Source organism: Capricornis sumatraensis, chromosome 21 (genome assembly GCF_032405125.1).
Source record: "Capricornis sumatraensis isolate serow.1 chromosome 21, serow.2, whole genome shotgun sequence".
Classification (NCBI taxonomy): Eukaryota; Metazoa; Chordata; class Mammalia; order Artiodactyla; family Bovidae; genus Capricornis; species Capricornis sumatraensis.
Window position 1 is genome coordinate 56858039 of NC_091089.1, and position 27174 is coordinate 56885212.

General features: G+C 40.4%; 1 protein-coding gene across 1 annotated transcript in view; it reads right to left on the bottom strand.

The window, feature by feature from the left end:
* Nucleotides 1-475: 475 nt before the first annotated feature.
* CCDC68 (coiled-coil domain containing 68) overlaps nucleotides 476-27174 on the bottom strand; it is a 57431-nt gene continuing 30732 nt past the window's right edge. The window contains exons 8-12 of the mRNA XM_068993948.1: nucleotides 22795-22877; nucleotides 12129-12234; nucleotides 10746-10829; nucleotides 3409-3485; nucleotides 476-559 (exon numbers count right to left, since the gene is read on the bottom strand). Of these exons, the coding sequence (XP_068850049.1) occupies nucleotides 502-559; nucleotides 3409-3485; nucleotides 10746-10829; nucleotides 12129-12234; nucleotides 22795-22877 (408 nt within the window). The 3' untranslated portion in view covers nucleotides 476-501. The remainder of the gene's footprint in view (nucleotides 560-3408; nucleotides 3486-10745; nucleotides 10830-12128; nucleotides 12235-22794; nucleotides 22878-27174) is intronic.

Genomic DNA, 27174 nt, shown 5'->3' on the forward strand with positions numbered 1-27174 from the left:
CATGGATACCAAGGGATGCTGCTGCTGCTAAGTTGCTTCAGTCGTGTCCAACTCTGTGCCACCCCATAAACGGCAGCCCACCAGGCTTCCCCATCCCTGGGATTCTCCAGGCAAGAACACTGGAGTGGGTTGCCATTTCCTTCTCCGATCAAGGGATGATGACTGTACATAGAAACCACTATCAAAGGGTCAAAGTAGGCAACCGTAACCGGTCCCTTAAGCAAATATTTGAAAAAAATAAAAATAAAAAAGATTCAGTTTAAGTGTAAGCAAAATTCATCTTCCATCATGGGAGGGCATCCAGTCTCTTGAATATATATTTCCTTTGTTTGATTTTATGAAACATCTTCCTGCAAAGCTATTAATGTATACATTGACTAAAATACAACAAATTCCATTAAATACTGGCATTGAACCATTTTAATATGTGTTTAGACTGTTTCAAGGAACAAATAAGACCCAAGTAGTCATCTTTCTCATTCAGATCTCCAGCCAGCCAGTTCACTTCCGTAGTCTCACCAACATCAAATATGGGGTTGTGCCTTCAGTCTTCAGTTCACTGTAGAAAAGACCACACAATTATCAAAACCGGGCACATAAAACTGTATTGTTACAGTTGGAGTATCACCACCGTTACCATCACCACTGCTGCTGTACTGCCAAGGCTCTGTTAATTGCTTCAGCCTGAGAAATGATGGTTAATTGATTGATTCTAGTTCCCCATGAGACACAGCAGAAAGCATGTTATGGAAGCCTTGTTGTTGTTTAGTTGCTGACTTGTGTCTGACTCTTTGTGACTCCACAGACTGCAGCCCGCCAGGCTCCTCTGTCCATGGGATTTCCCAGGCAAGAGTATTGGAGTGGGTTGCCATGCCCTCCTCCAGGGAATCTCCCAACCCAGGGACCAACCCACATCTCTTGCATTGCAGGTGGATTTTTTACCACTGATCCGCTAGGGAAGCCCTACGGAGGCATTACCTTATGTAAATTCACCCAGCTGTAAGAGGACAGGGCGAGGAAGAGGGAGAGTGTATTTGCCCTTCTACTCAGTGAAGACGTGCACCAGAGTGACTCGAGATGGCACGCATAAATCAACTGTTCCCTCAGAATGTTTTAGTTCTGTGGGTTTATCATAGCTTAAACTTCTCAGTGTGTGAATCTAGTTTAATATATATATACAAATGTATGTACATATTTATATGCACACACATTGATATCTGTGTGCACACATATGCATATATATATATTCATGCATATTTTATTGTTGCTCTTTTGCTATTTTCAATCAACCTGATCTTTAATATCCAGAAGACCATTCCTCTGGTGTTCAGTTCGAGAAATATCTATATGTTTTAACGCTTGAAAAAAATTCCTTGTTTTTTGTACTTATTGAAAAATAACACAGAACTCTATTTCATAAGTGATTTAAAAAAGATTTGCCAAGATACATTTTAAATGTATGTGATTCTTTTTTTCCTTGCAAGAATGGCCACTTTTATATTCCAGTTCCTCCCTAAAGTTATAATTCCATTTTATTTTGGTGACTCTAGATTTACCAAACCATACTACCACTTACATTCTCAAATAACCAATTGGTCAGATTTCATTTTGCAAATATGAGAGCTACTATTATAGATATATCATTACTATTGGAACTTTATAAAAAATCATAAACCAAAGGACATATTCAGTCCAGTTTCCCTGCTTCAATTAGGAGATTTTCCCATTTCGCCTTTCCCAAGTTATAGGAGGAAAAAAGTCTTTAAAACTACCTTTATTAATTAACTGAAGCTAAAGAATTGGCCATAAGAAGTCATTGTCTCAAATTCATCCTCCTTGTACCAGCCCGAGTCTCAACACTCAATACAGTCAATACAGAGACCACTTGTTGCTCCCTCCTCTGTTCCACTCTTGATTCCATTCTCTGCAGGGTCAGAACAGCTGAGACTGGCACGATGCTTCACGACTCCAAGAGAAGGTGCCCAATAAGGGAGCTAAAGTTGACCATCCTCCCTTCCCTTGCAAAGTCTGGCTTGCTGTTTTCTTTAAGATTTTTTTTATGTGGACCATTTAAAAAGTCTTTATTGAATTTGTTCCAATATTGCTTCTCTCCTTTTTTGTTTTGGTTTTTTGGCCATGATGTATACAGTATCTTAGCTCCTCAAGCAGGGATAGAACCTGCATCCCCTCTGTTGGAAGGTGAAGTCTTAACCACAAAACCAGCAGGGAAGTCACCACGTTTGCCTTTCTAGTCTAAACTCTTCATCTCTTCCCCTCATGAAGTGACTCTATTTTTTTTTTCGTTGCTTCTAAAATGTAGGCATTTCACCTAATATTACACTTCTTAGGCTTAATTTTTCTTTATTAGATGTTGCAGGGCTACTGGCCAAAAAAGTTAATAACTTAGCATCTAGGGGCCCAGAGATTTTAGAAAGCTTGATCCCTAACGGCTCCATCTCTAGTCCGTAATTACATACATCATTAGCAAAGTGAAGCATGGTTGCAGGGTGTTTTGAAAAGGGCGATGGATCTGCCTGAATTCCTAGACTGATGCTAATCATAGGGGACCTGATTTCTTCATGTCAGGCACTGTGCAGAAGAGAGTTTCAGAAAATGGGTTTCTGCCCTAGAGAGACCAGACGGGGAAATTTAAAAGCTGCCAGAACAGGAAGTTTTTAATCACTTTCAAAATGATTCATGTAATTACAGACTATGTTTTCTTTTAAGTGATAATTTCATGGAGTATTATGGAAATGAGATTTGAACTCAGAAGTCTTTTTTTTCCACCAACCTGTCACTTCAGATTGTGTCAACCTTAGAAAGTGATTTGATGGTTTCAGCTATCATTTCCATTGCTTTAGGGGTCATTATCACTGTTTCATTCACTCATTACTAGGTAGTTATTAAAGACACTTGTCCTTAACAATACAGGAAATAAAGTGGAAAATAAAGAACTATTCTTGCCCTCTTGACATTTACGATCTCTTTGATTTGAGATACAGACATGGAAATTTAAATATACACTTTTTATGATTAAAATGCCTATCAATGGCACAGAAAATACAAGCGATGGAGGGACAAGAATGGTAGAGGAGGTAATCTGTACTGTTTGGAGTAAGTGTTGAAGCCAAGACTGGGCTTGCTTTATACCAAAGAGGAAGGAAAAGATACCTAAACTTATTCATTCATTTACTCTTAACATAAGTATTCATGCATCAGATTTCAGGGATTCAGTCAGTGGTAAGCAAGATCAATACAGTTTCCATTCTCAAAGAACTGGGAGACAGACAGGAAACACAGGATTATATAAGTATTCACGGACTGGATTCTTACTCAAGTGGGATGAATGTCAAACATGTTCAACAGGGGTCACAAAGTCAGAAGGTGGTGGGAGAAGAAAGGCCTTACCTTGTAGAGACAGCCTTAGATACCTTCATCCTAGGAGTTTCAGGCCAGAGCGCCACCTTGGTTTTTAGTTCTTTGTTCTAAAAATTGAAAAAAAAAAAAATGTGCAGAGATCACACAGGCAGCACCTTTACTGGTCCCACGCTCAGTAATCCTGGTTGACCCACCACCTACATCCCTCCTTAGCAGTCAATCTGCTGTTCCAGTCATTCTGTTAGAACACAGAACATAAGCTAGTTGAGAGTCCCTAAATATCACTTCCAAAAGCACACACCTTGAAAAATGCCTAATTTACCAAGGGATTCAAATTTAGTATTTTGGCTTAGCTTCTGAAATTCAACAGCTGAACTGTTTCATTTTACAGTTTCTTTTATATGGACAGATGCAAAGAACTTCATGAAAGAACTTTATTAAAGAACCTTTTGAAAGATATTCACAATATTGATTACATATTTGTCTTTCTGGTGCAATCTCTTGATTAGAAACTCCATGAACACAGACAGGCACCATCTGTTCTTTCAGTTCATGGACTCCTTAGTCTCAGTTTTCTCATCGAAGCCTCTGTTTCTTCCTGTCTATACTAGTGCTAAATGATACACAGCCTGTCTATCTTATATAAGGTGGAAGAAACGTAGCATATGATCATATTTCAAATCTGGATGCGCCCTTGGACGTCCTTGGGTTTACCTGGACCTATAAGACAAGGTGAAATGGGCGAGGTGGAAAAAAGGGATAGAAAAAGGATGGAGGCACAGTTTTGAAAGCATAAGCCTGAGATCAACAGTTTTAACATCCCGTGGGAACCTATTAGGACTGCACATCCTCAATTCCCAACCAAGCCATTGAATCCGAAACCCAGAGTGGCCAAGTGATAGGTTTTAAGATATCTGCTCACATAGGAGAGCCTACTGGACTGAAGGAGTGGTTTTCAGTGTTGGTTGTACATTGGGATTACCTGGGAGATTTACAACCTACTGATGCCTGGGTCCTACACCCAAAGTTTCTGTTTCATTTGGTTGCAGTCAGTGTTCTGGAGGTCTCAAAACTCCACAGGTGATACTCATGTGCAGTTAAGATGAAGACCCACTGAACTGAGGAAAGCCAAGACAAGATATGAACTTGGCACATTCTCATCCCTCAGCATCTACATGGAATAACAATGAAAAGATGGAGCAAAATTCTTCCTACATGAATCATTTCACTGTGATATTTCAAGAGTGAAGTGCCTAAATCTCACCCAGGAAAGGTATTTCGAATTTGACAAACTGATGATAAAGGTGTTCCTTGTACAATGGAGATAAATTGAATATACATTCCAAACAAGTGCCTGCATTTATCAGGGCCAAGTACAAGACTGAGAAAAACTCCTTTCTGTACAATACTTTATAAGTCATGAAGTACAACTTGAAACTCAATATCATGATGACAACAAGCACTGGAATAAAAATATTGCTGTGGCTGGACAAGTATGTAGAAATTATTGGGTGTTTTCCCAAACAAACTCCTACTTTCTCAAGTTGTTAGGTTCCAAAAAAATACACAAGTGTAAGTGTTATCAATTTAGACTGTCTTTATTTTCACATATTTCAACTTCTGTGGTGATTTATTTCATCAAATAGAATTAGGTCTTTAATTTTTATTCATGGACTTTCATATGCTTTAATCATATCCTTAGTTTACAAAATTATAAATTAATGGCCAGAGTAAGTCCACCATTATTGAGTCTACCCAAGGATAGTTCACTGAAACAATTTTCCAGAAGAACTGAATTTTTGCATACTTAAACTGCTAGCAAAACAGTCTGGGAAGTAAATTAAATTTTAGGGATGGTGGTGATTACATAAAGTAGGATACTCTTCAAAGTCTAGAAAATGGAGTAATTTCTTAAGATGCATCTCCGTATGAGCAGGTCATTAGTGAAGATGTTAGAAATGCATGAAATGTAAGATAAACTTCAGAGCTGTAAATTAAGATGATGAAGACATGCCAAGTAGAAAGAAAAGTAAATAATTTTGGCAGAGTTAAGCAGAAATTTCCTGTTGAGACGTAAAAGAGGTTTAAAATCCTCAAAGACTGAAATGAAAAAAGAGAGCAGATTTAGATGAGTGAATTTTTATTCCCCTTGTGGAGGGAGAAAAAAAATCCTTGCTAGGTTAGAAAAAAATATTTGTTTTCATGATTCAAAACTCTAGAAAATATAAAAAATATTAATGTAATAGCTGTGACAATGGCTCAAATACATATAAATGGCCCTGAAAACTTAACATTATTACTATTCATTTCTAAGCATATATGCTAATGTATAGAAATAAATATAATTTCTAAATTCATATACCTATGTGTATATTGACACACATGCCTATTTGCACACACACACACACACACTTATTTGATCACCCAGATAAGTAGATAGTGGGGGAAGAAAAGCATGTGCTTCAAGCCAGGAAGACTTGAATGCAGCTGAGTCATTTTGAACAAGTGTCTTAATTTCTCTGAATCTCAGTTTATTCCCTTAGGGAATGTAGTAATTAATAACTTTCACCCAAAGTAGCTTTGAGGATTAAACAAAATGAAATATGCAGCATGCCTTCAAAGAGACACGTGTGTTGATTATGGATAAGAAAAAGATGCTGTCTCTATGGTTTAGAAAGTTGACATCTTTAAAAGGATTGTTCAGCTCTGGTGATCAATTTTTCATAAACAGAATCAGCTCACACTGTTATTACAAAATAGGTCATGATCTTAAGTTTGTAATGCAAGACAGGACACCCCTTCACATGTCACTCCAGTTTAAGACCTTCATAACAAAGTACTGACCAGGGCTAGACTAGAAACAGGCTCACTCCAGCTCAAGCACTCACTCTATTCAGGTACCTAGTTCAAGACCACAGGCTCAGAGACACCCTTCCTGACTCCCATCACTTTGTAACTGTCGCATTGTTTTGCTCTTCTTGGAGCAGTTACCCCTCCCTAATTAAGCTGTGCTTTATTTGTTCATGTATTTATTGTACACATCTTCAATTAAAATAAAGCTAGATGAGATCAGGACAGTCTGTCCTGTTTATACCATATATCTACCTCTTGGAACATTTCCTGGTACATCATAAACACACAAAACTACTTGCTGAATAAATAAATTAATGTGGCTTGGATGAGTTTTATTAAAGCTGAAATGGGCATTATAACATTCCCTGCAGGGCAGGAAACTATTTACCTGCTGAAGATAATACATTTCAAAATCACAAAGACATTCATCAATACCACTATAATTTGAAGACTTTTTATGTAAAAAAGTGTTAAAAAATAGTAGTTTGACTCAGCTTCATACAGAGAATCTTAGGCAGTACTGAGAGATGCTGTCTCATCACTGTGGAGTTTTCTTGGAGAAGAGTCTATAGGAATGGCAGCCTTGTATAGACGGACTGCACGCAACCAAGAAGTTTCATGAAGGGAATGCAATCTGTTGCTTCCTCCTATTACACTGAATGGCTAGTCAGCAATTATTTGCTAAATTTGAGGATATGGAAGCAATACAATGGGAACAATACGTTTTTCTGGTTTGACTATTACACCAAAAGGCCAATTGGCCTTAGTAGTGTATGGATTGGCAGGTTACTTAGGACAATAAAATTAGCTTTGGGGATGATGCAAATAGAGACAAAACTAAAGAACATAAGATTGACTTAGAAGCACCACTGATGCCCTGACTCTGTGAAGAGGGCTGGCACTTCATTACGGATGACCAGAGCCTAACACCATAATGAAAGATCAAAGAAAGACAACAACCTCTCCAGCTGAAAGGTACTACAGATTATGATGGGATTCCCGGGTAGCTGAAATGGTAAAAGTCTACCTGCAATTCAGGAGACCCAGCTTTGATCCCTGAGTTGGGAAGATACCCTGGAGAAGGAAATGGCCACCCACTCCAGTATTCTTGCCTGGAAAATCCCATGGATGGAGGAGCCTGGCAGGCTACAGTCCACGGGGTCGCAAAGAGTCAGACACAACTGAGTCGTCGCTGAGTGACAGATTATGATAATTAAAGCAGAAGGAGCCAAACAGGCAGACATACCACTGGAACAGATTCCCAGCATAGAAATTTAGCCTAGGATACACAGGCGTTTCAACTTAATGAAGGAAGGCCAGACTGCTCAATAGGGAAACGACTAAAACATTAGATCCCTACCTCACACCTGACCGCTTTGAAGTACAGATAAACTTGGATCGGAAGGAGAATCCCAGCTCAAAATGAGAAACTGAGCACTTGTGTTTTTCATCTCAACTGTCTTAGATTTCATTAAAACAACAGCAAAGGATTTTTAAATATTGAAATCCCTTAAAAATAAAGAGGACAAAAAAGAGGGCTATTAGCAGGGCTAATGTCAGAACTGAAAGACTGCAAGTGTGCTGAAGGTGCAGCTGTGGCCGCTGAAGGAGATGTCTGATCCAGCAGACACAGAAAATTGGAGCACGTATCAACAATCTTCAAGATGGATCTGGTCTTTGAGTTACCAATTCTGTTTCTAAAACTTTATCTTCAGGAAGGAAGCAATTATACAAATAATCAGTAAAATACTCGTACAAGTACGTTGAGTTCATTGCTGTTTACAAAAGCTCTCCTGGAAAGCAATCCAACAGTAGGGATGAATTAGATTATTTCATAACAGTACAGTGGAAACTTTGGTACAGTGGAAACATTAAAAGGATAATGTTAATTTAATTTGACTGGTAAGCAAAGACCTTCTTGTTATACCTTAGAATGGCCTAAAGGCCTTTCATGATCTAACCCCTTAGATTAGAAGCACCCACAATGGCCTCCTGTCTGGCTACCTGACATGCCCTACCACCCAATTGCCACAAAGTTCACGCTGAAATTCGTTTTTCTAGAGAGAGCCCTCCTACCCACCAATCTAAATGGCCCACATACACTCCTCCACCCGGTGTCATTGCCCAGAGCATCTTATCCTTTTCCTGCAGAATCTTTCCATGATACTGTTAGTTACATGTTAATGTATTTCTATCTGTCCCCTTCACTAGAGAGTACATTCCAGAGAGCAAGGCTCATGTCTATTTTGTTTAATACTGTTTTCCTAAACTTAGTGCCAACACCACAGTACCCACTCAATAAGAATTTACAGACTTAATTACAGAATTAACAACATGGAAAAAGTTGATGAAACAAAAGTTTACAATAAAATGGTGCCATATATAGTCTGTATCTTTAATATATGCACACAAGTATGTAACAGGCACAAAATTCCTACAGAAATAGAGATATACGTAACCGTGCTGAATAACTGCCCATGGGCAGTATATTTGAGTGATTTACTTGTTATATTTGCTTATCTGTCTTTCCTACTTTGTACAGGATGAATGAACATATGTTAGTTATGTAAAAAGAGAAAAATAGTTATTAAAATAGGTTAAGAGAAAATATTTTATAAATAACATTTGCCAAAGGCTACTATGTAAGAAAAGCTGTGAGGAAATGCCTTCAGAGACATTTCTTCGGAGGAAGAGGCTCTAATGTGACCTGAATCACATCACCGGATGTAAACCGACAAGCGGTTACGGGTGGACATCGATCTGAGCCAACTATTCTAGAATCACTACATTTTTCAGCTCCACAGAGCTATGAGCCTCAAGCAAACAGTCCCTGATAACCTAGATTAGGTGAGAATCTAAGGAAAACCCAAGATTCCATGAGCCTACCCTCTAGAATAAAGACAACAGTGGTCCTCTAGGAAGGCAGAAATGGCAAGACAGGGAGATGGCTACAAGACTTAAGGTGCAAAATATTTACGGCCTCTCTATGTTACGATGACTTTTTTCCTTCTGTTTGAGGAAAGCAGAAAGGATGTGAAGGTGTGAGGAATGGTGAGGCGTGTGTTGGGAGTCGGATCGCCGCGCTCCTCTCTGGCCTGTCCGGGGGAGCAGCACAGCTCCAAAAGACGAAGAGATTTCCACGGAAGGGAGAGCATCTCTGTCTTTCACGGGATAGCACAGCATGACACACAGAGGGTCCACAATACCGAGGGACCAAGTAGAAAAGCTGAGTAGGCCCAGGCGGCCCGTGAAGAGTCACTCAGCAGAGACAGAGCAAAGCTGGGCGGGAGGCACAGGCGTCCTCAAGCACTCCAACGACCACGAGGCTTTGCTGTGCTTCCTGCAAGTGGAGGGGCAGCAGGGGAACACCACCAGCCTAGGGCTGCAGCTGAACGCCTGAAAAGGGCCTCCCCATCAAGAGGGGACGCAGTGAAGCTGCTCAGTCGTGTCTGACTCTTTGCGCTCCCATGGACTGTAGCCTACCAGGCTCCTCCATCCATGGGATTTCCCGGGCTAGAATACTGGAGTGGGTTGCCATTTCCTTCTCCAGGGGATCTTCCCGACTCAGGGATCAGACCCGGGTCTCCCGCATTGCAGGCAGACGCTTTACCGTCTGAGCCACCAGGGAAGCCAGCCCAAGACAGGATGAGTGGGCAGAAAATCACGGTGTATCACAGTCAATTATAGATTCATGATAAGTTTTAAAACACTGAAACATAAGTAAATTTCTTAGGTTGAAGTCAGTGAGCCCTGAGGCAAAGCTTGCATGCCCTGATGGATGTGGACGAAGAAAGAGGAGGAGAGAAGACATCTCAGGATGTGGGGAAAGGAGCTGATCTTACACAAAAGGTGCCTTGACCAAGCTTCTAATTCAAGTCTACATGGAGAGATAGTACCACTGATCTCCCAAGAGAGAAAGGATTTCTGAAAATTTGAATGAACCTTTAACAATGACTTAATATTGATGTGTGTTCAATCACTCAGTCGTGTCCAACTCTGCAACCCCAGGGACTGTAGCCAGCCAGGCTCGTCTGTCCATGGGATTCTCCAGGCAAGAATACTGGAGTGGGTTGCTATTTCCTTCTCCAGAGGATCTTCCCAACCTAGGGATTGAACCTGGGTCTCCTGCATTGCAGGCAGATTCCTTACCATCTGAGCCACCAGGAAAGCCTGTAGTATTGATAATAAATAATTATTAAGAGTACCTCCCCAGCAAAGCTCTAATTCTTATGCATAGAAGGTGTACACACATTCACAAAAAGACACTCATAGACAGACACAGACACCTGCATTCACACAGACAATCACACAGTCACACACAATCACACAGACACACACATTCACATACAGACATACTTGGACATAGTGTCACACCGGTACACCATCACACAAGGAACTCACACACAGGCATGTCACATACACACAGAGGACACAGTCATATACAGACTCACAGATACACTGAACATACACACGCTCACTTTCACACTGAAATATACAATAGAAGCCCTCCTTACCTGGGCTTCCAGTATGTTAACTTTTTCTTGCAGATCTTCAATTCTCTTATCTTGTTCTTTTAAGTTATTTTTTAAGGCCTCTATCTAAGAATTGAGAAATAGAAATGAAAAAATCTTGCCAGACAATGAAGAATAGTTCCTTAAGTTAGAAATTGTGCCGGTTTCTGTGGTCAATTAATGTTTATCAAATAAACAAAATTAAATCCCGAGCATTAGCAGACTCAGCAGGCTACAGAAAATAGCAGGACAAATTGGCACCTGGGGACAAGAAAGCACACAGCTGGTGCGATTAAACATTTTAATCTTTAGAAAACCCGTTTAAGCCAAGCTCAGCAGGATGCATCCTGTAGGAAGCAACCCGGGTCCTTGTCTGTGACTCAGTCCTATAATGCTTTCCTCCTGCAGAAGCAGAGGCCAGTGGACATGGCAGAAAGCCACAGCCTGGCACAGGGCGACTCCCTGCAGCAGAGATCTGGTCAACCAGAAGCATGTTAAGGTAAGCCCACTTTGCTTTGGAGGAACATCTGCTAAGAGGCAACGTGGGGGTGATGGGGAGGTGGGGTGATGAATTCCAGGATGATGCCATGAGAGAGGAAGCATGTGGATTCCAAGGCCACTTCTGCCGTTTAACTACTGTGGACCTCAACCTTCTCATCTGTAAAATAGGATGCCCCCTCCATCCTCCCTGGCTCTCAAATTGCCACGACTCAACTCTCTGGCCTTTTGGTGAGATCTAGCCAACCAGGTACAAATGCTGCAATTGTGTTAGAAAGGCATTTGCGTTATTTGGAAGGACTCCATTTAGAAATGAATATTCTATAGCAAACAAAAATGAAGGTCTGGTTTTAAGTCTAAAGCAAATTCCCAAATCAGATCAATATAAATATTGACATAAATTGACTGTGCAATTCACCATCCATCTGGCTGCCATCACAATGACCTCTTTCACCTGCTGAGATGTTTCCAGTGAAGAAGGGCCAGAACACATCCCTGTGCTAACACACCCCCTATGTAAATTAACCATTTTTCATGAAATAATGAAAACAGATCATTTCTTCCCTAAGAAGGCTGAATCTCTTAATCTAAAAAATCTTCTAAAGAACAGTGTACATTACCTGGCTCAGAACACTGTAAAAAAAAAAAAAATCACTGAAACCTCCAAAGAGTAAATATAATTTCCCAAATATGTTCACTGAGAACATCACAGGTGTGGGCAAAGGGACAAAAGAGGACACTGAAAAGAGAGCCATGTCTCATGGGAATAAAAAGGAAATGTCAGTGGGGAGAAGGATCTCAGTTGCAGAGTCCAGACAAGGCGCGTGTATTTGGTCTTCTCACTGTAAACATACCATCTGCCAGAGAAACACACTTGATTAACCTGACCTCCTGGATGACACTGCGCAGGTTCTGATGCTGGGAGTGAATCACAAACTGCAGATGTGAGATCTGCTCCTGGAGGAGGGAAATCTCCTTTTGAAGATCCTGGCAACTGGAAATGCAAAGGAAAAAAGAAAGATTTGCTAATGCATTATACCGCTAATTTCACAGCTGTGCCACCTAGCCCTCCTCCTACACTACTCTCCTACTGGGCAACGTGCGTGTAGGATGCCTTATGCCAAACAAGACACATGAAGACAAATAGCCACGAAGCAGCCTCTGATTGGCTCAGACATGAACTTGAATGTGAAGATCAGTTCATGTCAAAAGCTCCTCTGGGGCCACCTGTGACTTCCCTCCTTCCAGCAGGTAGCTGAGTCAAGTTGGACTGAGCCAGATGAAGCACTTATGTAGCTACTCTGTCTCACCTGTGAGAGCACCCGTAGGCCTAGCAGCAATAACAGACAGATAATTACTGGGATAGCAGGATTAGAACACAGGGCCAGGAATTTTCATATATATCAGAAACCAGTTTTCAGGGATGCAGGGTTTAATATATGTAGTGAATTGCCTGTGTTTGCCTTTTAGGGGAGGAGGAGGAGTTACTTGTTTTTGTTAGTTTAACTACCTGTAAATAAGGCAAGAAAAAAAATTAAATTCTGGCTAATATTTTGAGTGCATATCAACCTTGGTGAAGAAAGATGAGTGAAGTTTGAATTTAGAGTATTCATCCTTTCCCAAAGCTCCATTTAGGTAGCTGGTATTGATTATACAGCTTTGACTATTTCTCTTCTTTTCACTATTATGAGAGTTTGAGGCAAAACGCCTTGTGGCAAGACCACCAAACTTGGGAGCATTGTGACTTTGGAATCACACTATCTTTCTAAGCCTCAGTACAACAGATATAATAATCCTTACCTTTACAGCACTACAAGATTGCATGGTACACTTTAAGAGGTAAAGTGAATGTACTTTTGGAAAATGAGTTTTTACACAGTACTATTTTATTTTAGCTTATTATGGCTTTACAATTAGTAGCCAAGATCCAAGGCAATCACAATTCTGACTTTTTATAGTCTACAAATATCACAAAGGTCATGGAAATTCATGTGACACTACAGAACTTGTTCTTATTTTTAAAAAGAGTTTCCATTGTTTTACATCCTGTGCTAAAACATTGCTTCTCAAACTTAATACGTATTAGAAGATCTTATTAAATTGTCAAGAATCTTACTAAATGCACACTTTGATCCAACAAGCTGGAGTAGGGTCTGAGAGTCTGCAGTTCCAACAAGCTCTAGGTGTTCCAGTGATTCTGATGGTCCCTGAGCCAGCCTTTGAGTGCTCTGAGTAGGATAGTACTAAAAACTATGGTTCACCCAATAATGTTTAATATATAATAAAGTTGCTTAAAACCAAGTAGCTTTCATGCAACTTGCAATATTTAAGACAATCTTAATTTTCCCCTTGTTCAGTCTTGTTTAAGAGAGTTTTAAAAAGAGTTTGTTTTACTGTAGAAAAAATTGCTATAGAAAAAACTATAGTAATGTTTGCACAAGTACAAATGATGTATAAAGATAGCCATCATTATTTATCCTAAGGGATGAAATAATTTCTACTATAAAGTTCTGTACAATTACATACCATATATATGTCATAAAATATACATAAGATATAGTTTATTATTGTCCACAACTTTAAAAATGGAAGCAATCTAAATGTTCATCTACAGAAGACTGATAAAACTAATTATGCTATAACCACACCACTTTTATTTTACATTTACGTATATACAGCAGAGATAGACCAACAGACAAATTATATCAAAGATGATGTTACAGAATATTATAAAAACAAAAGATGGTATTTTCAACAAATGATATTGTGATAACTGGATACTCACAGGAAAAAAAGAAAAAGATTAATCCTAACCTCACCTCATCAGAAAGTGAAGAAGAACTAAAGAGCCTCTTGATGAAAGTGAAAGAGGAGAGTGAAAAAGTTGGCTTAAAGCTCAACATTCAGAAAACGAAGATCATGGCATCCGGTCCCATCACTTCATGGCAAATAGATGGGGAAACAGTGGAAACAGTGCCTGACTTTATTTTGGGGGGATCCAAAATCACTGCAGATGGTGATTGCAGCCATGAAATTAAAAGACGCTTACTCCTTGGAAAGTAAGTTATGACCAATCTAGACAGCATATTCAAAAGCAGAGACATTACTTTGTCAACAAAGGTCTATCTAGTCAAGGCTATGGTTTTTCCAGCGGTCATGTATGGATGTGAGAGTTGGACTATAAAGAAAGCTGAGGGCTGAAGAACTGATGCTTTTGAACTTTGGTGTTGGAGAAGACTCTTGAGAGTCCCTTGGACTGCAAGGAGATCCAACAAGTCCATCCTAAAGGAAATCATTCCTGGCTGTTCACTGGAAGGACTGATGCTGAAGCTGAAACTCCAATATTTTGGCCACCTGATGCAAAGAGCTGACTCATTGGAAAAGACCCTGATGTTGGGAAAGATTGAAGGCAGAAGGAGAGGGGGACGACAGAGGACGAGATGGTTGGATGGCATCACCAACTCAATGGACATGAGTTTGGGTAAACTCTGAGAGTTGGTGATAGACAGGGAGGCCTGGTGTGCTGCAGTTCATGGGGTTGCAAAGAGTCGGACACGACTGAGTGACTGAACTGAACTGAACACCTCATCAAAAAAAAAATTCTATGTAAGATAAAACTGGGGACCCCAAAATTTAAGAAGATAATATAGAAGAGTGTTTTAATGAATTTGGAATAGAGAAAGATTGTTAAAATCCTGGATTGGCAAAAAAGTTCATTTGGGTTTTTCCATATGAACTTTTTGGCCAACCCAACAGGACTCAGAACAGTATTAACTGCAAAGGAAAAGACTAATAAGTTTGACTAGACAAAAACTTAAAACCACTGATCATCAAATGAAAGTTAATCAGATAGCCTCAGAATCTCAGTAACATAAATGACTAATAAAGGCACTGTATCCAGAATATATAAAGAGCATCTATAAATCAAGGGCACAGGAACTCAGCAGAAAAATTAGAAAGCACTTCACAAAAAGGATGAGGTGTGGATTTATGGATCAAAGAGGCACAGAAGGCAAACAGAAATCTGGCCAATAGCTGGTGCTAAGGTTCAAAACTGCTCCAGAGAGAAGAGGGAAAAAGAGAAAAGAAAAGAAGGAAAGAGCAGTCAGATTCAGGACTTTCCTGGGGGACAACGAGAAAGAACTTGGATGCTTTGCACAGCCAGGCTGGCTTTAAAAATTCATAAAATATGAAAATACTGTATATTAGTAAAGGTAAGTATTCAAAATGGTCTGATTTTGTCTTATGATGACCCAGAACTTGAGGACCAAATGCGAAAAGTGTTTAGAAAGATGGGGGTAGGTAGATATGCTCCCAAAAATATAAAACTCGGGAACTTTCCCTGTGTATTTCACAAGAATATTACTATTAAGCTCATCATAGAGAAATAAAAATCAAAAATGGGTCTTAAGATGGAAGAAAAGTGTTTCTGGAAGCACTCTTGAAACCGTAGGGCTTTCAGAATTATCTGCATCATACACTAGAACAGTGATTAAAGGACGTTGCAAAAAAAAATCTCCCTTAAGCTTCTTCAATAAATATAAAACCCAGTCATCCATTTAAGGTCTTTAAATGTGAGAATATACTAAATAAGCCACCATTTGAGCTCCCTTTAATCACTGTTATTTATCTTTCAGTTGAAGCACTCCGTCTTAATATTAAGATGTACTAAAGCAAAATATCAAGAAGAAATCTAACATAGACCAGGCCTAGGAAAGGAGGGCAAATGTCTGTATCCAGGATTTATGCTGCCTCCCAATGACTCAATATAAATACAAACTCACTATTGAAATTTTTGAAAAACTTCCAGGAAGATTCAAAAGATGTGGTTTTTCCCCATTCTTCCCAGTAAGTACAATCCCAAACCTGAACATTATATATACACAAAAGCAAGAAGAAAGATAGGGCTTCCCAGGTGGCTCAGTGGTAAAGAATCTGCCAGCAGGATACAGAATGCTTGGGGCTGGTGCACTGGGATGACCCAGAGGGATGGTATGGGGAGGGAGGTAGGAGGGGGGTTCAGGATTGGGAACACGTGTACACCCGTGGAAGATTCCTGTTGATGTATGGCAAAACCAATACAATATTGTAAAGTAAAAAAAAAAATTTTTTTAACTGAAATTTTAAAAAAAGAGGAAAAAAAAATAAAGGAATGGGCATCCTGCAGGCTGGCCTCTTACTCCTCAGGCTCCTATCCCTTTCCAGATCCTGCCTCCTCCTTCTCCAATGGTGCTTTAATAAACACAGTTTCTGAAAAAAAAAATGAAACAAAAAAACAAAAAACCTAGTGGAAACTTTCTATGTATCTACATAAACTTGTACAGCTTAATCAGAGTATCACACTCCTTGGTCTTCACCTGGAATTAAACAAAATAAAGCTGTTAATACTGAAAAAAGAAAAAGAATCTGCCTGCAATGCAGGAGCCACAGGAGACACACGTTCAATTCCTGGGTCAGGAAGATCCCCTGGAGGAGGAAATGACAACCCACTCCAGCCTTCTTGCTGGGACAATCCCATGGACAGAGCAGCCTGGCGGGCTACAGTCCCTGGAGTTGCATACAGCTGGACACAACTGAGCACGTGTGTATGTAAGAAAGACGGAGAGAAAAGGGAAGACCGGTGCGGGACCCTGGGATCCAGGGAACACATGAGGATGAGTTCCCAAGGCTTTCTCTTTGAAGATCCCAGACTTGGCGCTGAGAAAGTCCACAGCCTGGGAATGGCAATGGCAGCAGACTAAAAAGCCCCAATTAAAAGAGAGGAAAATCTTGGCTCTATCCTGATGAAAAAGGGACCTGAGGATGCTCCCTCAATTTACCATGGAGAGAGGGTGAGCAAAGCGCCATTTCTGATCTTCTTCATGATAGATTCCTTACTGTGCAAGAAAGGAAGTTAACCCTCTCTTTAACTTGCATAAATGTGAAAACACACAGTTTTGTCTTTAGTAACACGGGATGACCGTACAATAAGCACCAGGCGAGAAGCAAACCCTCAGTCTCCCTGTCAGCCTATGTCTGCCAAAGATTTGGTCAAAGGAAATTGAGTTTATGGAGGACGGTCTCTCCATCCAATTGTCAGAATACTTTAAATCTATTCAGGAGTTAACTTCCACCATCCGAGGTAGCATTATTGAACCTTCTCATAGACTTCTCACTGTGAGTATGGCTTTGATCGAATTATTCTCTGACATCATGCTATATGTTTTAAAAGCATTTTGTGAGGTACAGCATCTGTGTTTACTGTAAGGATTCAGTTGAACACATTGTTCATGGTGCTTTCTATGAGCTAATCCTAGAAGTTGTTCTCTGTTCTCTTATAGACATATTTGTTTAAAAAGAGACTTCTCCCAAAGAACTGGTTGGTTTTAGTCACATGGACATGGTGAATCACAAAACTAATCACAGTTTCCTCACTGGGTTGGCTGCTAGAAAGTTTAAACTTTGTGAGGAGGTTTATAGCGCTTGATGGTACACATTTTGGGGACTAACCCCATTATCTCCTGCTCTTCTCTCTCCCTGATTTCCTTATCTAATTTACTTTCAGTTAAAGGATTGTTATGTTATGTAGTTTTTGTACACAGCCTTACATTTCTTAGAATTCAGGGGACATAAATATATAATTACAAAGAGTATGAAGAGCATGATAGTGGCCACATTTACACAGGCTCAGAATATAACACTTTTAAATCCTCGTACAGCACGTAAAGGTCCGTCTAGTCAAAGGGATGGTTTCTCCAGTGGTCATGTATGGATGTGAGAGTTGGACTATAAAGAAAGCTGAGTGCCGAAGAATTGATGTTTTTGAACTGTGATGTTGGAAAAGATTCTAAAGAGTCCCTTGGACTTCAAGGAGATCCAACCAGTCTAGTCTGAAGGAAATCAGTCCTGAATATTCACTGGAAGGACAGATGCTGAAGCTGAAACTCCAATACTTTGTCCACCTCATGCAAAGAACCAATTCACTGGAAAAGACCCTGATGCGGGGAAAGATTAAAGGCTGGAGAAGGGTCAGAGGATGAGATGGTTGGATGGCATTACTGATTCAATGGACATGAGTTTGGGCAAACTCCAGGAAATGGTGATGGATGAGGAAACCTGACATGCTTCAGTCCATGGGGGTCACAAAGAGTTGGACATGACTGAGCAACTGAACTGAAAGAACATTTATTACCAGGCATTAATCCATTATGATATTTAGAGGAATGAAAATTCCAGAGGACATATAAAGAGCTGGGTGCTGAGATACAAGCAGAATGCAGGGAAAATGGCAACTGAAATTACGTTGCATATATCAAGATGCTGCTGCTTCTGGGCACCTGTCACATATGCAAACATTGGGAACATGAATAATCCAACATGGAGTTCCCACTGGAGAGAGAAGATGGTGAGATGGGTGGCATCCTGGAGCTTCTCTGAAACTGTGAAAGAATCACACTAGAACCTACAGGGACTCAGGTTTCCTGCTGTTTAGGATCTGATGTTTCTTCGGACCTTTATGGAGGACATCACGAAATGAGAATCCTCAATAGAAGAGAGAATCACAACTGGAAGAACAGGAGAGGCCAGGTCCTTACCTTTCCCAGGTCAGATCACGGCGAAAGAATGAGCTAAGATGTGGGTATAGCTCTGCTCACATTTCAACCAAACTCAGGAATTTCTATTGCTGGTCAAAATCTTCCCTGTTGTCATTTTCCGTGATGGCACTAAGTGGGGTGGGGAGGCTTAAAAGAACCCTCAAAACTACTGTTAGAAATAAAAGTATGCTTTAACACTCAACCACGGGACTTCCCTGGTGATCCAGCGTTTAAGACTCTGCCTTGCAAGGCATGGGATGCATGTTCAATCTCTGGTCTGGAAACTAAGATCCCACATGCGTCTAACCAAGCCTGTGCGCCCCAGTGAAAGGTCTGGCATGATGCAATGAAGATTCTGGGTGCTGCCACCAAGACCCAATGCAGCCAAGTAAATAAATTCGTTTAAAAAATATGTAACCACATCTTCAAGATACCCTGTTTCCTCCTCTAACAAATGTGCTGTCCCTGAGCAGCTTCTGTAGATAAGGAGAAGCCAACACACTCTTTATCTTTACAAACTCCAAACGTATTTCCCTGAAGGATAACTCTAAAATGGCCTGTGTGCTTGTCTGAGATGTCACAGGGCAGAGAGAGAAGCTGGAAAACTGCCTTCTGCTTACAGCCACACAGAGGACCCAGGAAACCAGTCTGAGAGATGGTCTCTGGAGATTCCTGAGAAAGTCAGTTCTTCTCTATGGAAGAAGGAGCCACAGGGTTTGCTATGGCAATACCAGAGCCTAACTCCCAGCCCTACAAGTGCTGGAAGGCGGAGTAATCTTGACACATCAAGCAACCGATTGGAAGCTCTGTTTATTTCTGGAAGGAAAATGGAAAGATTAAATAAGTGACTGAGGCTACTCTAAAAACTGAAAGGCACACCCACATGTCAGTGAGTACTGACAGTAGTAGAAATATGGGGTCAACCTTGTTTTTAAGATGCTTCTGCCAAATCTTTTACCTCTTGTTAAAAGTAATTGTGAGGATTAGCTTAATATAATGATATATACATATCCACATAAGGCTGAGCGCCAAAGAATTGATGCTTTTGAATTGCACTGCTGGAGAAGACTCTTGAGAGTCCCTTGGACCAAGGAGATCAAATCAGTCAATCCTAAAGGAAATCAGTCCTGAATATTCATTGGAAGGACTGATACTGAAGCTGAAGCTTCAGTACTTTGGCCACCTGATGTGAAGAACTGACTCATTGGAAAAGACCCTGATGCTGGAAAGATTGAAGGCAGGAGGAGAAGGGGGCAACAGAAGATGAGATAGTTGGATGGCATCACTAGCTCAATCAATGCACATGAATTTGAGCAAACTCTGGGAGGTAGTGAAGGACAGGGAAGTCTGGTGTGCAGCAATCCATGGAGTTGCAGAGAGTCAGACATGACTTCTCTCTTTTTCTAAAAAGAAAAAGCTTTTTCTCCTGAATTATAAAAACTTAAAAGTTATCATCCTCTGAGATGCTTTCTAACATTAGAAATGCCAAGTTACAATATATTATGTCTTTTATCTCTTTATCAAAATGATAGAATGAAGCTCACTGCAATTCAAGAAAGTCATGGCACCTATCTAACTCACTATCTATGTTTAAGATAGTTAATTAATTACCCACCCACCCAGTGATAATTAAATCACCCAAGCCACCAAATCAAATTTGGTGATTTGATTAAATCACCAAATCTCCCACAGCGGCTTCCCTGCCCCATAGGGAAGCAGGCCTTGAATAAGCAGAGATCACCCACAAGATTGGGAGGGGGCACCTGCCACAGACCACTGGTTGGATGTCCATGTAGGTGCTGGTCAGTGTGTTCGATCTGACCGAAACAGGAAGTAGTATTAGGCCAATCAGAATCTTTTCTCTGGAATTTGAAAGGAAGAGATGGTGGGAAAAGGTAACGAATTATCCCGGAAGAACAAAGAACAACAAAAGAGTGAAACTGCATAAATGGCACCTTGCTAAGCAGGGTCAACAAAATAACCTGATTTTTCAAATCACGTTAGGTGCTAACGAGTGGTCCTCCTATCTTCCCATGAGTACATCTTCTTTACAGCCATATCTATCCAGTCTTAATCTTGAACAGAAATCCTTTATGCTAGCTTAACCAAGTCTCTGTTGCTTTAACCAAAAGAATCTGACTCATACTGATTTCATTTTCTTGTCACTTAGCAAAGTGAATGCCTCCACACACAGCTCGAAGTAACAAGTAAAACAAATATTTGTGATACCTACCATTTATGAAAACTGCACAAGCCAGGACATTCAAATACCTTTCTGGAAACACAAAACATCCATTTCCCTCAAGATATTTTTAAAACGTCACGAGCTTTTTGCGAGTTCTTCATCATGACAGCTCATATATAACAGAACTGAAAGAACAGATCAGTTTGGTTTCTAAAATGGTTACATTTTTGGCTCAAACACTGACAAAACCTATTATCCAGAAAAAAAAAAACAAAACTATTTTTAAAGGAAAAAATCAAACAAATTATCTATACTTTTCATGGAAGGCACATTGCACCAACTGTAGTTTTACAGCATGGAAAAGCTCTCTTTAGAAAAAAAAAGAGGTAAGCCAAAAATTTACTTAGAGTTAAATTATGAGTAAAATACAAGTAATTTCAAAGGTTTATGGATATTTTCCATAGTATTTTCTTCCTTATCTACAGAGATGTGTGTAGGTTGCTGTGCTGCGCTCAGTCATGTCTGACTCGCTGCAACCCCATGGACTGTAGCCCACCAGGCTCCTCTGTCCAAGGGATTTCCCAGGCAAGATACTGGAGTGAGTTGCCATCTCCTATTCTAGGGGATCTTCCCAACCCAGGGACTGAACCCGTATCTCTTGCACCTTCTGCACTGGCAGGCAGAGTTTTTATCACTGCGCCCTCTGGGGAAGACCTACCTATAAGTTAGAGATGTGCAGTGCTACAAAAGTTAGAAATCCACCTTCTGGGGCTGTATGCCTGTTCACAAGCATTCAGGGAAATTAATATTAGCGGTATCCCTGTGTGTTTCAAACATGTAGGTACAGGCCCAGTCCGAAATTGTCAGGGTCAGTCCAGTTCTAGACTTTAGCTTCTGTGGGCCAATGAAGAGAAAGAGATAGCAGGGAAACAAAAGGAAATAGGAAAAAATCAAAGGACCAAGAGAAACTGATGTTTGAGTGTAAGTTATTAAATGAGAATAAGAATGCGCACATTTTGAGGTTCATAATAGTGCCCAGAGCAATAGTTCTGGATGGATGAACTAAGATCTTGAAACAGATTGAACTTTGAATGTTATATCAGAATATATGATGATTGTGGAAGGCTTAGAATTAAAAGAAAAGAAAGGAAAGGAAAAGAAAAAGTTCAGGAAATTTCATAGAATACCACTTATTCTATCATATTTCAGAGAATTTTTCAAATTGCAGCTGAGCAGTCAAGCCATTTGATATCCATAAACTCATAAATCCACCCCCACCCCTAGCACACCAAGGACCAACACACCAAATGAGTATTTGTAAGTAAGTCCCAAGAACTAAGGATGCTTTTCACAGTATTTCCTTCATTCTCTACAAAGTTGGGAGCGTGACAAAACTGTCTTATAATTCCACTTGTGGGCTAGCTAATTTAATGCCAGCTGAAGCAGAGATCCATTAACCAAATCAGAAGCATCGGGTGAACGGAGACCTCATCAGCACCCTGTTCAGCACCAGGGGAGGGGACAGGCTCATTTACTCTTCAAAAGGGTTTACTGCCCCCTTCCCACACACACAGCCATCTCCCTGTACCCGCAGTGACCTTTGCTTCCTTCCTGATCCCTCGGTAGCTAGAAAGGAAGAGACACATGGCAGTTAATACGAAGAAGTCTCCCTTCCTCACACACTTTCAGGCTTCCTTTCTCTTGTGGGATAGAAGCCTTCTATCCTCTGCTCAGTGGACCAGAGGAGGGCAAATACACCAGAAACTGCTTTTACTTCGGAGGTAGATTTGCAAACCTTTTAGCATTTGTAGCGTTGGATTTGAGATGCAGAAGCTTGTTTTCCAAAGACAGTTTTTTTTGTAGCAGTGTTCTCTTTTCCTAGGAGAAAATAAGGACAAATTTTGCTTATTTCTTGTCCTCGGTGTGTGGGTGTGTTTCGCAAGGCATTCTTGCAAACTGTTCACTAAAGATGCTTCTTGTAATACCAGAAATACGTTTTAAGCTCGAGTTAATTTCATAGGGAGCTGTTACAGTCCATCCCAGTGGCCCAGACAGGCATTCTTCTGCATGGTTTCAGCTCAGTACAGTTCAGTCACTCAGTTGTGTCCAACTCTGTGCGACCCCATGGACTGCAGCACGCCAGGCCTCCCTGTCCTTCACCAACTCCCGGAGCTTGCACAAACTCATGCCCATTGAGTCAGTGATGCCATCCAACCATCTCATCCTCTGCCGTCCCTTTATAAGTAGCTGAATAATAGGTTAAGACTAGGTGCCTTCGCCGCCTTCACTTGTCTAGAGACCTTGGCTCCTTCCCTAGCCCACTTCTTGGTCAAACTTCTGTGGCTCTCCATCCCATCCCAAATGCTAACTGCTCATCTCTCTCTAGGCACTGGTTCTCCCATCATTCCACCTGCATTAGTCTCAATTATTGGTATCCAAGGATACTGTTGCCCTGGTCTTGATACCTACCTCTCACACGGCAACTGTCAGAAGGTAGAAAAGTAGTAAGCATATTTTTAGTGAAGGCTCAAAGCCACAAGTGATAAAGTCACTTCCTAATTAGGATGGAACAGAAATTTTGACATTTTGAAAGAATACCTAAAGAAATGTCTTAATGTCATTATTAAACGAAACTCTTTCCATCCAAGAGGAAAACAGACACATCCATGAAAAACTAAGCTGTCATGATTGTACTGTTTTTTATATTTGATGGAAATAGATGTTTTGACACTATTTGCAATGCTGGTTAAAATCATACCTTCTGCAGAATTTATATGGTAAAATACAAGACAGTGCCATTGTAGCAAAATATCAGAATGTCTTGGGACATGGACTGACCTGGTTTTGAAACTTGGTGACTGTGTAGTTTTTGCCAAGGCTTTAACCTCTCTAGCTCTTATCACTGTTTAAAAAAACTAACCAAAACTTATGATTCAAAATACATGATTTTAATGTCATATTGGGTCATTGTTTAATAACCTGACCCAAGGAATTTTTTAAATTCTCTTGAAGAATTTCTTTGTGTTAGACTTTATTATTTATTATTTGATTAGAGCCCTGATTTTGTGCAGTTGCTTGTTAATTTGTGGGTTTCTGCCTGGTAGAAAAGTAATCCCAAAGATTATGGTTTCTTGACTTAAAGAATATTATCTACCTTTGTATCTAACCCAGTAATCTATCCTATGTTCCTTTTTTCAAAATGCAGGTCAACAGCCAATTTCAAAAAATATTTTATTTAAATCAGCTTCACCATCTTGTTGGCTCCTTCATTAGTTAAGGAGTTGAATAAAACATCTGACATGTATTCATTAAATATATCAGAGTCATTTTTTTGACTTTTCGAACATCCCTAAAATGGGGATAATACTACCTACATTGAAATGTTGGGATGATTGGGGATGTATGTGAAAGGTTGACGTGCTTTTCTAGAACGTGTTAGAACCTCAACATATAATAATTTTAAGATGCCATGTATGTCATATGTGTGCTGTTAATTTTAAAATGTATACTAAAGTTTTCAAAACGTTTCTGTGGCACTCTGGTTTTATATACATATACATCACATATATTTTTCTGCTGTAGTCCTAGTTGATCTGAGGGAACAAGATACTCTGAAAGTTTATTATGATACTTGGATCACCAACGAAACATATCACTTATAATATATTTTGAATTTTCAGGAAAAAAAAATGGTGTTTTAACAAACATTCTTCCTAATGGACTTACTCTCCGTTCATGGATCTTTATAACAAGGATTTAAGCAGACCACACAGCGGGACAAGCAAATAGTCTGCCTTAGCCAAGGCTCCAGTATTTAGCTTGAACTTTTTTAAATTTAATTTTTATTTTATATTTGAGTATAGTTGATTTACAATGTTGTGTCACTTTTGTGTAAAGTGGTTCAGTTATACATATATCCATTCTTCTTCATATTCTTTTCCTGGGTGGGTTATTACGGAATATTGAGTAGAATTCCATGTGCTATACAGTAGGTCCTTGAAGCTTGGACTGTTAATGTTTCCTCTCTGACAACAGGGAAGATCACACTACGCCAGTTAGCACTTTTCACTTTTCAGGGACAGTATCTTCTGGAAAGGAAAAAGCATTCACAGTGCCACCCAGTGGACAATACACTCTTGCCCAAACCACACTTCTGAAGAACATCTTGTTCCCTCACCCTATTTTCGGAAGATGGCTTCCCTGATAGTTCAGTTGGTAAAGAATCCACCTGCAATGCAAGAGACCCCAGTTCAATTCCTGGGTCAGGAAGATCCCCTGGAGAAAGGATAGACTACCCACTCCAGTATTCTTGGGCTTCCCTTGTGGCTCAGCTGGTAAAGAATCCGCCTACAATGTGGGAGGCCTGGGTTCCACCCCTGGGTTGGGAAGATCCCCTGGAGAATGGAAAGGCTACCCACTCTATTCTGGCCTGGAGAATTCCATGGACTATACAGTCCATGGGATCACAAACAGTCAGACATGGCTGAGCGACTCTCACTTCACCACTTCATTTACTGATCAAGGTGAAGTGGACACCAATGTAAATCATTGCCATATGTTAACATCTAAATGGTTCAGGAATCACGGGCATCCTTTTTATCCCACAGCAGAGAAGCTGGGGGCGTAACAGAAAGGACTATAAACTGCTAACTGGAGGACTGTGGAACAGTTCCTTGTTCACACGGTCCTCGTTTATAAAATGATGATGAGGAATTAGGTGGTCTCAAAAGTGCCTCTGAGCTCTAAAATTCTACTAGCGCTAAATCAACGACACTGGAAAACAGATACGACGCAACCGTAGTGCACTGGTAGCCAAAGGAACATATGCCATATTAAAATGCTCTTATTGGGCGCTTTTGCTGGCTTATCACTGTGTTTATGGGATTCATTCTCACTGCATTCCTGATTAAAGTGGGACAGATGGTGAAGGTTTTAAGTAATGTGTTCATTACCAGACCTCATACCACTAATGGCTATTTACTGGAGCAGTGGCTTGTGCAAGTGAGTAGAAAATGAATCCTTCTCCAGGGGGGTGCTCACCACCAGGGCAGTATTTATCAACCTTTGTTGGGGATGTTCATTTTTAATTGTCATTTCTTTTTGAACTCGTGTCTTTTTCTTATTAATACTAAGGTATTAACAGTAACCCCTCCTCATTCTGACACACACTCCACTCCTGAGAAACCCTTCATCATGGCCTGTATGCTCAGTACCTCCTTAAAACAAGATGCTACCAAGCTTTGCTTCTTATATTTGTTTGATTATTTTACAAATATAATGTATCCTTAACTATGTTAAAAAAAATTCCTTCACATTTTCTTTCCACTGCATCCCCATCTACCTCCACTTCCCAGAGATCCCCAAAGACTCCGCTTCAGGAAGTCACTGAACTAGAATGTTCTGGAAGGGTCCTGCATGGCCTTGCTGAACCTTGGGTGTCCAGTCCACTCACTGTCACAAAGCTCCTCGCGAGAACTCTCCATTAAAGGTCAATATCAAGAAGAATGGCAGGCCATCACTTCTAAAAATCTGCTAGGATCTAAGCTGCTTAACCTCATTCTGGGGTCCGTTCCCCTGCCTTCAGTGGGATGTCAGCTTCCCTGAAGACCCCTGTGAGAATGCACGAAAGGAGGGCTGGGAAGTTCCTGGAGTCTCACACGACCCAGATATATTATATTGCAATCTCCACAAAGAGACTATATCTGGTCCACTCCAAATAGATATCTGGCCTCTAGCTCTGCCTGGTACATGGTAGGAGCTCAAATATTTGTTGAATATATAGTCCAGTGAATATACCCCAGAATTCTGAGATGAACTCACATCCAGGGAAGATTTCCTCGGGTTTCTAGAAGATAGAAATTACATTCCATTATTTGTTGTTAATTTTCACGGACTGACAACTGGCCACTAAACGTGACCCAGTGTTACTGGGTTTGAGGTGATTGCAAACCTAAATTTAAATGTCAAGCTGGTTAATCAAGTAGTTTAATTAAGCAACTCTATTTGAATTGAAGGACATCCCCGGTGGCTCAGATGGTAAAGCATCTGTCTACAATGCAGGGGACCCAGGTTCGATCCCTGGGTCTGGAAGATCCCCTAGAGAAGGAAATGGCAATCCACTCCAGTACTATTGCCTGGAAAATCCCATGGACAGAGGAGCCTGGTAGGCTATAGT